The sequence below is a fragment of the Colletotrichum karsti genome, assembly GCF_011947395.1.
Source record: "Colletotrichum karsti strain CkLH20 chromosome Unknown Scaffold4, whole genome shotgun sequence".
NCBI classification, from domain to species: domain Eukaryota; kingdom Fungi; phylum Ascomycota; class Sordariomycetes; order Glomerellales; family Glomerellaceae; genus Colletotrichum; species Colletotrichum karsti.
In genome coordinates this window covers 176383-188265 of record NW_024065904.1, presented here as the reverse complement: position 1 = coordinate 188265, position 11883 = coordinate 176383, and the positions used below count along the sequence as shown (strand labels likewise).

General features: G+C 51.5%; 3 protein-coding genes across 3 annotated transcripts; 2 read left to right on the top strand and 1 right to left on the bottom strand.

Annotated features, from left to right (window-relative positions):
* Positions 1-2216: 2216 nt before the first annotated feature.
* CkaCkLH20_01600 (dihydroxyacid dehydratase) lies at positions 2217-5514 on the top strand (the record flags this gene model as incomplete). The annotated part of the gene is made up of 2 exons (XM_038884319.1): positions 2217-3304; positions 3354-5514. The coding sequence occupies 2 exons, from the start codon at positions 2217-2219 to the stop codon at positions 5512-5514; spliced, it is 3249 nt and encodes a 1082-aa protein (XP_038750019.1).
* Positions 5515-6762: 1248 nt separating this feature from the next.
* CkaCkLH20_01599 (uncharacterized protein) lies at positions 6763-8471 on the top strand (the record flags this gene model as incomplete). Its single annotated transcript, XM_038884318.1, has 3 exons — positions 6763-7555; positions 7608-8314; positions 8373-8471. 3 exons carry the CDS (start codon positions 6763-6765, stop codon positions 8469-8471), a joined length of 1599 nt encoding a protein of 532 aa, XP_038750018.1.
* Positions 8472-9475: 1004 nt separating this feature from the next.
* CkaCkLH20_01598 (C6 zinc finger domain-containing protein) lies at positions 9476-10249 on the bottom strand (the record flags this gene model as incomplete). Its single annotated transcript, XM_038884317.1, has 1 exon — positions 9476-10249. One exon carries the CDS (start codon positions 10247-10249, stop codon positions 9476-9478), a length of 774 nt encoding a protein of 257 aa, XP_038750017.1.
* Between the last annotated feature and the right edge of the window lie 1634 nt (positions 10250-11883).

The following is an 11883-nucleotide window of genomic DNA, read 5'->3' as shown; positions in this document are numbered from 1 at the left end:
CAAGTAGCTCAAATGCTGCAGTTGTCTCCAGCACCACATCTTCATCAAGTTCTGGTAGCTCTTTGGCCACCTCAGTGTCACCATCGCAAAGCATCAGTAGCACCAGCACTGGAGGCTCTATTAATTCTACATCGAGTTCAATTTCCAGCAGTCTCAGTCTGCCCACTTCCGGAAGTATTTCAACCGGTTAAAGCTTTTCCAGCTAGTCTACAGCTTTGAGTCAAACCTGGCAGTCTCTGCCCATGTCATCATCAATTTCCGGCAGTCAAATTTCAAGCTCCTCGCCCGCGAGTTTATCCAGTTTTCAAGCCACTCAGTCGGCCACATCATCTCCGACCAGTCAAACAAGCAGCAACAATCCTGTGAGCACAGGGCTGTCCAGCTTCTCACCCCCGTTTCCTTTAACAAACTCATCGGCGCTATCTGTCACCTCTGCTCCGCTGCCAATACCCGATTCAACTACGACATCAGTTGTAACCTCAATCTTGACATCTGCCAGCTCTGTAATAGCAACTAGCCCAGGTGCTTCTCAAACTTTGACGAGCCAAAGTTCCATCAGCTCCCCGGCCAGTGCGCAACTCAGCTCATCCCTGAACGCGCCGTCGGGTTCACCGTCAACTAGCACCTTGGTTGTCTAGATAAGCTCTCCCTCAACTACTTCATCAGGCGTTCTGTCAAGCTCTCAGGAAATTTCTCAATTAAGTCTACCAACTCCGCCGTTAAGCATTTTGTTAACTCTGATATCCGCACCAAGTTCACCGTCAAACCCATCACTAAGCACAGTTCCGGCATCAATCTCGACCTCGTCATCGGGAACTCCATCAATAATAAAAACGACCCCAGCCTCGATTACTGTGGTATCTGGGACATTCAGCTCAGCTACGCCGAGCATAGAGTCGCCGTCTGTTGCAGAGTCTATAACCATATCATCACTTGCCTCTGTGCCCAGTTCGCAGATTCTGGCTAACACTCCTCTTTTATTCACTATACTTCCTCGCCTCGACCCTACAACTGCGGCGTGATGGAAAAAGATGGTATGGCGAGATTTCGAAAAGAGTCAAAAAAGGAAGGGTTGCTGTATTGTATTGCCCGGCGAATTTCAAATGTCATAGGCGTGGGAACTTTGCGGAAAGAGACTGAGGTGTCAGCAGGCGAAAAAGGGTATTTAAGCTAGATGACCACATGCGCTGAGGGTCTTCCTTCGAACAACCATCGATGCCGTCTTATCAGACCCAAAAGGTGTGATCATCGCGTGGCACGAAAAGCAAAACTCTCGTATCATGCAACACCTTGAGAATAACTTCCCATACAACGCGATATAAGTGCAATACCCAGCAATAATGAGAGTTTATTTTCCAAGAAACCGAGAAGCAGTTGTTTAGTACGTAGCAACTGATCTAGCTAGATAAAACAGATAATTACAACCAGTTAAATAAATTACACGCTTACTGTCACAATCGAGTTTGTCTCTTGCATGGAGTCCATCAATCTGTGCCTTGGGAATTTGATGAGTGTTGGTCGTAAGCTATCGTTTTCACGCTTGCTGATGCTACCTTAGGGACGAAGCGCGCGTTGCAGGCAGCGCTGATAGTTGACGGGCCAGCTCGGCTAACACAGTCCAGCGCGCGGGTGCGTAACATAACTACAATACATCGCATCCTGAACAAGAGTGCAAGAGTGGATTGCAATTGGATTCAAGGTAGAAAAGGCTTCAGTATCCTGGATTTTGATGTTGCATTATGCCTGCACTGAACTTACGCGCCGACTTGGACTTTGGCGCCAACTTGGATTTAGGCGCCGACTGACCAACAAGCGAATGTCCAATTAAGGTAGCATCAAGAAACGGCGACCTGGGCAGAATCTAGCGTTTTCATCGCAATACCCTCCAAAAGGTCTTCTCAAGAGAGCCCGGCATTTGACTCACAGATGCAGCTGGATCTCCAAGGTAATGAGGTAGGTAGGCCTCAGCGCATCTTCCGCTCGGTGTCGGCGAGTGACGCAGAAAGCCTACACTGAAGGTACCGGTTCAGGGGCAGCTCCAGACGGCGTGAGTCAAAGCCACCACCGTTGGTATTTGGCCTCACCTTCCTCTCCTGCACTTCCCTTGGGAAAATGACATAAATAGACCTACGTCTTGTTGGTTTCCTAGTTTTTCTTCTCTTCAACATCCATCTAGACCTTTATCTCTAGAATTCCTCAACATCATTTCGCTTACGATGACCACGGCATCGACGAACAAGATGGCTCCTTCGCGGGAGCTCTACGACCTGTTGGTCTTGACGGACGCCACTGCGTCGATGAACAGCTATCTCCGGGCTCTCAATCAGTCACTTCCAGAGATACTCCGCATCTCCGCCTTGACCGACTGCTTCTCTCGCATAGGCGTCATGGCCTACCGCGACTATTCAACCGATCGAGTCACGGAGTGGTCTGGCTGGTACAGGAACGGAAATGACTCCGACAGCATCACCCAGTCCCAGCTACTGTCAATGGCCAAGAATATTCGCACCGCCTCAGGATATAACAACGTCGATTGGCCCGAGGCTGCGAAGACCGGCCTGGCCCGAGCCTACAGCGTCATGCGACCAGAGGCAACCACAATCGTCGTTCTCTATGCCGATGCCCCTCCCCATACTCCTGGCACCAGCACCAAGAACAGGGAGACCGAGATCAAGAACCTTTCCACTCCAGGGTCTTTCAATGGCGTCGGACACTTGTTCACCGATTGGATCTCCGGAGCCAAGGCTCTTCAAGGGGAGAGAAAGGCCAAGGTCTTCTCTGTCATCCAAGGCTCTGTCGCGGACACGATCTCCCCCTTTTTGTATCTTTCACACATGACTGGAGGCGTTTGCTTCAAGCTCGAGGTCGGCGACGCCAGCATCGCAACATCTGACGCCATATCTCAGCTGACAGCCGGAATTCTACTCACTTGGATGGGTGCCGGAAAGCAAAGCGCAACATCTGGTCAGCGTCGATTCGGTCGAGTATTGCAGTATCAGGATATCTCGAAGATACAGGATGCCGCCAACGAAGAGGACGAGAATGCCGCTACCTACTTTCCTCTAGAGAACACAACAGAAGCAGACCGACTTGTGAAGCAGAACATTACCTTCATCGATCCAACCCTCGATCAACTACATACGGTAATCGAATCACGGACGTCTCCGATCACCGATTTCTCAAAGAGATATCTTGTCGACAAAGATTACCGCGAGTTTGTGGTCGATCAACTCCAGTCCCTCGTCGAGGCCGACGTTGCTGCAATTGCCGTTAACCCTGTATTTGGAAGTCTATGGAGGACAGTGTAAGTTCCCAACTCACAGTAAATACAGACCGGTTGCTGACAACAACAGATGCAACGACCGGGAGAACCCAAACAGGGACGGTCTTATTCAGGCGTTTGGATCAGCCGTCGATCGTATCCCTGAGTCAGAGAAAAAGAGCCGCATGAAGGTCTGGCTGGAAGAGTCGTACGACTACGCCGCTGAGATTCTTGACATTTTTGACAAGGTTTCTGTAGAGGAGAAATACCCCTGTGTCTTCTTGGATCCAACTGAAATCTTCGGAAAGGACGACGGAGGCGAGCAAACGGACAACCGCGCTGCGACGGAGTTCACCCGAGACGAGCTCCTCGAGATCGGTCGATCATGCGACTATCGTATTCTTCGCAGACTTGGTCGAGTATTGACCCGACTAACCTACGTCAAGTCTGAGAGCGAATTGCCAGCCCACATCAAAAGTGTTTCGGAGGTACAGCAAATACCTATGGCACTTGCATCCGACAAGTACAACCGGAAGTTCTGGAAGATTTTGCTTCACTTGATTCTTCCGGGGACCATGTTGGCTGCCCGTCCAGGAGCACTGCTCGCCGCTTTGTCACTACGCATGGGAATGCAGCCTCTGAGGGAGGCTGCTGACGAAGAGCTTCTCTTCTTCTGCAAGAAGTGGAACAACTTGGATATCCCTGAGACATGGAACACGAGCTGTCTGTCGCTACTACTAGACGCTGACAAGGACTACGAGGAGCGAGTTGCCAATGGTATTACTCAACGCCCCCCTGGTGCTTGCATTCTACTAGACGAGGACCGCCGCCTGTTCTCGACTATTGTTGACTACAAGTTGCTTGACCTCAACCTCAACACAACGCTCCACGCCAAGATCGGCTGGCGCCCAGATAAGTCCAAGGTCGCTCTCGGGCCTGTAACCATTTGCAGGGCGTGCAAATTCCCCCGGTCGGTCACCATCATGGGTTCCGGCGGTGTTTGTGGCCTCTGCCCCCCAAGACATCAGTGCAAATGCAATATGTGCAAGGCGGCACCTGATTCGAATATTCGACGGAGGATGAACGTGTCCAACGGCGACAACGAAAAGACAGAGGGCACCTGGGTCGAATGCTTCACACCGACTTGCCGTGCTCAGTACGTCGTATACAACCCCGATGCTCTGAATGTACGCCCAAAGTGCTACTACTGCCGACACAAGGGCTCGACGGACGCGAAGAGCCCGACTGATGCACCTTGGGTGGAGTGCTCTCAGTGCTTCAATCGCATCATCTGGCCCAAGATGTATCGGCCAGCTGGTTTTGATGCGTCTGGCTTCAAATGTCCCGGCTGCGACACCAACAAGGTGACTCTTGTTGACCATGAGACCTCGGCGAAGAGTCTAAGTGGCGAGAACGGAACGTCGTGGCTTCTGCGCAACGAGAAGACCACTATTAAAGATCCGTTCAACGGCCGATCCCTCTTCCACACAATATCTTCAGTCTCAGAGCCCATTTCCTCGGTGCCTCTGAACGTCGAAATTCTCCCAACGCAGGAATCTGCTGCTCTCACCATCAGAGGAAAGATTGTGCATAATCAGACAGAGATTATCGGCTCACTCCGCGACTGGGTGGCTTCCCGAAGAGCAGAGGCAGGGGTTTGCAGTCTGTGTTTCTCCAATATCCGAAAGGCCGATCTTCGTCGCGCATGTGGTCGATCAGGATGCCAGCAGAACGTCTGCAGCGGCTGTCTCAAAGACTGGTATGGCATGAACGGACGTGGCAAGCTCATCAATATCGCCGCCCTTTCTTGCCCGTTCTGTCGTCGTCAGCCGACCCCCAAGACGATTTCTGCATTCGGCCTGCCTCAATTGGGAGACTTGGCTACTGCTGTAGCAGAGTCCGGTTCCTGGATTTATGCTTGGTGTAATGGCTGCGGTTTTGCTCGCCGCTACATTGAACGCGTGTGTGCCGCAGGCGCCCCTGCCGAGGTTTCGGGCTGGGACTGCGACGATTGCAAGGCGAGGACAACAGAAAAGACACTCCTGCGAGTCCGGAGGTGCCCAGGATGCGACACTCCAACAGAGAAAATGGGCGGTTGCGATCACATCACCTGCAGTGTGCCGGGCTGCGGGGCGCATTGGTGCTTCTTTTGCGGCGAAAATGTGGGATTGGACGAGATATATAACCACATGCAAACTCATGGTGGATGGTACGGAGGACGAAACGAGTGCGACGACTGCGACGATGATTAGGGCTTCGTTGATGGGTGTGACTGCGATCATTATGAGTAACGGAGCAAGCAACGGTGGCGGCAATGAACAGCGATAGTCAGACTTTTCCTAACGTTGGGCAATGTCTCTGGCAACGATGAAGAGGGATGAATGGGAAACAGACAATACATAACAGCAACGACGGTAGCGATAGCGAGCTTCTCTTTAGTAATACGTCTACTGCGTCTTTCACGTTCCGTTACATCAGGCGTCGACGACATTGAACATGTTATGAAGTCTTCTGCCACTTAGTTGAACGCCACGCTTTACTGTAGAGTTGACGTCTTCCAGATGTGTTAAACTTTCGACTGTATTCTACAGTTCTTTTGCGGAAAAGCTCCTCCAGGCAGATCGCCTTGAAACACACTGGGTGATGACCTGGACTTTCGGTAGGTGAAGGGGTTCCAGAGGCGGCTGAGATTGAACCTGACAGAGTTGAGCACATTTCCTGCAAGACGCTGCTAGGTAGCTTTTCGCTCGTTTCTAACATTCCTCTTTTGTGAAAATCTTGCCCTATCATTGCGAAATTAAGTAAGAAGGCTACATGGGAGACTTCCTAACGAAGGGCCACTTGGCTTTTAAGCAAGATCACCCGGATGCTTGTTCGATATCAGCTTAAAAGAATCTCCAGCAGATACACCAGATTTCTGATTGTATCTCCTTGTTGATCAACTTAATCTGATGGTCGGCGTACCTTTATGGTTCCATTTGATGTAGTTATTTGAGATCTACTACTTGCTAGAGTACCCTCATATTGTGAATGTGGCTTATTTGTGGCTATCGCCCGCCGTATGAGTCTACTGCGAAAATTCAAATCAAGCAGTCGGTTTACCTTTATAAAGTTATATGCTGTTACATGCTTATAACTGGCCCTTTCTGTTGACCTCGGACAATGAGGTGTCGGAACTAGGTCGGGTGATTTGTAGCCCAAGATGTAGCCTTGATCAGCCGTTATGCTCCTGTTCCCGTTGCCTAAGAGGTAGTGAAACCTCAATTTTCAAGTTGAAAACTTATTGTACTACGAATGGTCATACTCGAAGTTTTGATTACTGTCACACGGCTTTTCTTGGCCTCGCCCCTGAATTGGCCCGATGCCCGGCCGACTTGGTCCGCCGTCTCCTCATCCATTTGAAGTGGGGGAATTGGATCAGCTGTCGCATCCGATATCAAAACTGAGCTCCAGGTTTTCATGCTCCAACCAACGGCAACACCAACTCGTCTGGTTCCAATATGCCTTCATTGCCCGGCTTCTCAGATAATCAATTTCGCACCCGTTCTGACCTTTTGCGGGCGACGTTGGCGCTACTGCGGCCATTAGAGCCGTACAAGTCCGCCGGAAAAGCTCGTATCAAACTGGCCACAAACACTGCAGCTGGCTTCGATGAAGTTTCCGCACAGCTAGAAGGTTTTGCGCGGCCACTCTGGATCGTGGCTGATCTGCTGCAAGAAGATGATGAGGATGCCATCGCCGCAGCCGGCGTTGATCTCTCCTCATGGACAACTGGAATAAAATTAGGCACAGATCCTGAGTCGGAAGAGTACTGGGGCAACGTGGGAGACATTGACCAGCGGATGGTGGAAATGGAGTCCATTGCCTTTACGCTTCTGACCTCACCATCTGCGTTCTTGAGGTCATGCGACGAAGAGGCAAGAGGGAGACTGCGGAGTTGGCTGTTACAGATCAACGGAAAGCAGATGCCGCAGAATAACTGGCGTTGGTTCCGGATTTTTGTCAACCTGGCTCTTGTCAAGGCTCTCGGCGTCAAGCTCGAAGATGTTCGTCAGTTCATGGATGCTGACTTCAAGTTGCTGGATTCGTTCTACCTAGGCGAGGGATGGTCGAGTGATGGTCTATGGGGAGAAGAGAGGAAGCAGGCTGATTACTATTCCGGCAGCTTCGCCATCCAGTTTGCTCAGCTGCTGTACATCAGATTCGCAATTGATGACGAAGAGAGGATCGAGAGATATAAGCAACAAGCCAAGGACTTTGCGTCAAGCTATTGGAGGTACTTTGACACCAACGGTAAGATCTCTTTCCTGCAAAAGGTGGAATGGCTTTTATTGACAATTGATAGGGGCTGCTATACCATTCGGCAGGAGTTTGACATACCGATTCGCCTTTGCAGCGTTTTGGGCAGCAGCAGCAACGGCAGACATCAGTCTTCCTGCACCCGTTGACGATATTGGTGCCGTGAAAGGTCTACTTCTCCGCCATCTTCGTTGGTGGGCAAAGCATCCAGACATGTTCAACACTGACGGCACCCTGAACATCGGCTTCGTGTATCCCAACATGTATCTCAGCGAGGACTACAACTCTCCACAGTCTGTGTATTGGTGTTTGAAGAGCCTCATAGTCTTGGGACTTGACGAAGACCATCCGTTCTGGACAAGCGACGAGCTACTCCATCCCTTGGACATGTCCAGATTGGGCAAGGAAGAGACATCGAGTAAGGAAGCGCCAACACAACTCGCAGTAATTTGGCCACCGCGACAAATCCTCTGCAGCACCCCTGTTCACCACTTCCTCTTGTCTGCCGGACAGATGACAACAAAGACTTTCAAAGCGAGAGAAGCCAAGTACGGGAAGTTCGCGTACTCGTCCGCCTTTGCTTTCAGTGTCCCAACTGGAAACCTGCTTATGCAGCTAGCCCCTGATAGCACATTGTGTGCTAGCATCGACGGTGGCGAGAGCTGGAAAGCTAGGTGGGAGCCAGCGGATGTTCGAGTCGAGTCCATGTCGGTCGTCAAGAAAGATGGCGTGCCCTGCAAAGTACCGTCCTTGGTCAGCACTTGGAAGCCATGGAAACATATTGACTTACAAGTTGAGACAACCCTTGTAGCCCTGGAATGCTTCCCCGGCTGGCATGTCCGAGTACACCGAATCCGTTTGGGAAACCCAGCAGAGATTCCGCCTTGGATCGAAGACGTTCAACTGGTAGACGGGGGATTCGCTATAACATCTCATACATCTAGGGGCACCTTTCTGACCCAAGACAGTTATCAAGGGGCAACAGGTGATTGTTTTGTACAGGAACACCTGAAGGCCCTCGTTCTTTCAGCCGCCGGTGCGAGCGGAGTGTCTGATTTGTTCGCGGGGGACAATGACGTGGGGAAAAACGGGAAGACGAAGGGAGGGTCGAATGTTCGAAGCGAGGTTTTGGTGCTGAGGGCCGATCCCAACACAAACTTGATGTCGCAGAGGACATTTATTCCTGCTGTGAAGCACTCGGTTAGCTTGGGTCAACATGTACAACGACGTTCAGGAGGGACAGTCTCACTACACTTGGCTTCTGGGATCTTCGCTATCAGTCCAAATGCCCGGTTAGGAAGTGTTTCAATCAAGGAATTGTGGGAAGATCGTCCTCGAGTGGCAGTCAACGAAAAGGAAAGCTCTGGCTTCAGCATTACTCGAGAATAGGACGGTAGTTTTCTTTCCTAGTGACAATAATCTTTCAAGAAAGGAAATGCGGGCGAGCAATAATGTTAGCTGTAAACGGATGATTAGCACGACGTTGAACTATTCCGAAGTCATTCCATGCCTTGTTGACTTACACGAGGCAGACAGCAAGTACACAAGGCTGAACTAATGGCTCGGAACGAACGGGCCGTTTAAGGCTAAAATGTTATAGGTATTCTTCCATATAAATAACGACAGAGTTGACAATCATAAACTTTAAGACATTTCAAGGTTTGCCAAGTTCCAAGAAGCCGTTCTCGGATTTCCAGGGCCGTAGAAGCCTTAAACTCCAAACAACCTTTGATCTTCCTTGGCCCATCCTAGCCTAGAAATCCATACCGATACCGCCGTGACCGATGACTCCATATTCATGACGCGTGAAGACGCTGTAATCTGATTCTGTAGTGAATATCCACTCCCAATAACGTGCCGTTCCGCCCTGCTGTAGATTCCATCTGGAATAAAGACGAACCAAGTAACCACAACCTAAAGTACAATGGGCATGGCGTGGGCAATATGGTCTACCTGTAACTCATAGCTTCCCACCCCAATGACTTCTATTGGCCACATGATGAGCTCTGCCCACGGCGTGCCCATGAGCTGCTCTGAGATAGTCGATATCAGGGCTCTGGCCCACCCGCTCAGAAACCAACAGAAGGGCTCGGCCATACTGATGATCACACAGTAGTGGGCCAGAACAACCAAGGCCGCGGGATGGCGGCGACGCAGCATGTCCAGGTAGTCGCTGGACATGAGGACGGGCCAGAGGAACACTGCGCGGAACTCCACCGGAGCGGACATGGCGTTGATGGAGGAAACCTTGGCGATACTCTCGCTCAGGGCTATGACCGCGTTGTTGATAGTGTACTTGCCCTCGTTCTCGACAAGACCGATCTCTGCCAGTCGGGAACTGAGCCGAGGTAGCCGCTCAAACAGGGGTTGAAGGGTAGCCTCCACCGCCGAAGCCGCATCGCCGTGCCCCTTGATGAAGATTTCGCGCAGCGGGCCCTTGCGCAGATCATCATCGGAAGCGCGGAGAATGACGCTCATGCCATCCGTTAAAGTAAAGATGTCGAGCATACTGTCGATGGGTGAGAAGGAGGGGTTGTACTTCTCATAGCTGGGATAGGTGGCGAAGGCGCTCAGAGTCAGGAAGATGGAAGACGCGAAGAGAGCATGACAGTTCGTAGAGGATATTGTGCCAAGTAAGGTTCCTCTCATACCGTTGATGGCGTCATTCTGGTGTTGGGCTGCCTGCATGAGATAGGCATGCCGACAGTCTGGTTGAAGGTATGCGAGATGGTAAGCCGAGAAGGCAAGTAATTGGTGAAGAAGGAAGGGATATGATAGGGCTTCTCTGGGCACATCATACTGGAGCGTCTTCTGGGCCAGGTGGGAGTGAGAAAAGGTTCGGTACGACACCGAAGTGTAATGGTGCATAAGCTCAAGATCTGAGATCCAGCCGCTGGCCGTCTCCGTCTTGTTCAGATCGGTCAGGAACCGCGAGAAGTAGGGGAATGGATCAGATTGCGAAGAAGGAGATGTCTGCCCTCCTGGGCTTGACGCGCCATGAGCACCTCCGAGTGAACCGGCTGCAGACTGTGGCGAAAGAGACGCCGGTGACTGCGCGCTTGGCCGCCGCCTAACCGATGCCGAGCCCTATCCACCCCCACCGCGTTAGAACCGAGAACGAGGCGCCTCAACACCAAAGAGTGAGTTTAGTGACCAGAACTTACCCGCGACCCCGATCGTTTGGTTCGATGCGCTGCTGTTCCCGCCGGCGGCTGTGCCGATCCTTGGAACGAGCCGCTTGTTGACGCTCCCGCGTTCTCCAGACTGCACGGCAGCCCGTGGCGTACACAAGCGCTACAAGGCTTGTTTTCGTCACACTGCATCAGGAGGTTCCTCCGTTAGTTCCAGTCGCCTTGTTGGCAGATAAAGGGCCGAATACTCAGGGGCATTCGGGGAGTAAGGAGTAAATGGATGTTACCATGAACATACTTTGACTCTTCTTTCCTTGCACCTCAAGCACCCATTGCGAGATTTCCTATAGCCTAGGCGCTTCATGATGAGATGTCGGCGTTTGCTAAGACTCAACTGCAGAGTAGACACATTCAGAAAACTTGTAAGACCCGAAAACGACAACGACGACGAGATCGAGGACAAGGTCCAGTAAATAAGAACGAGCCGGTGGGGGTGGTCTGGTGCCTTGGTCGGAGTATGAGACCTCTGTATATAGTACCGGCCCTTCCTAGATGATGTGTGTTGTGGCCAAGAGTAGGTGTTGTTATGTTGAGCCTTGTCGAAGCCTGTCGCTCGCCGACTAAACAAAGCTAAGACGGAAGGGGAAGTCAACGGGTACGCCCAGTCTTCGTCCGATCTTCCGGGAGGCAGTCAGGCACATATACCTCACTCAGTACTGTAGAATCTACTGATATGTAGGGAACATGGAGGTACTTTAGAGATATGGATATAACATATGCGGGAATGCCAAGCCCTGAGTCTGCCATTTGGATAACTTAGCCGTCAACAATCTGATCACTCCGCCGGACGGGGGTCCGGGAAGGTAGATACCTGTGAAGTTTGGAGGGAGGAGGGTTGTTGGAGATGGGAGGGAAAATTGGAGAAGTGAAGCTTACTAGGTTCCTTGGTAGTCACGACCGGCGATTAGGGGTAACGGTGTCAGCGACGCGGAAACTGAGTCGCGCCAAGACCCTCCTCTCTCTCCGTCGTGTGAGCGGAGATGCCGCACCCCGACAGATACGTACGGTAATAGCCCTGGATATGGCACATACTATGTAGTGTATCTTCGCCCGTCGCTACGCCCTAAAGAGGGGCGACGCTTTCCGCGGGACAGACGGCGACCAGACGGCCAGTGGGAATAGTCGTCCGAG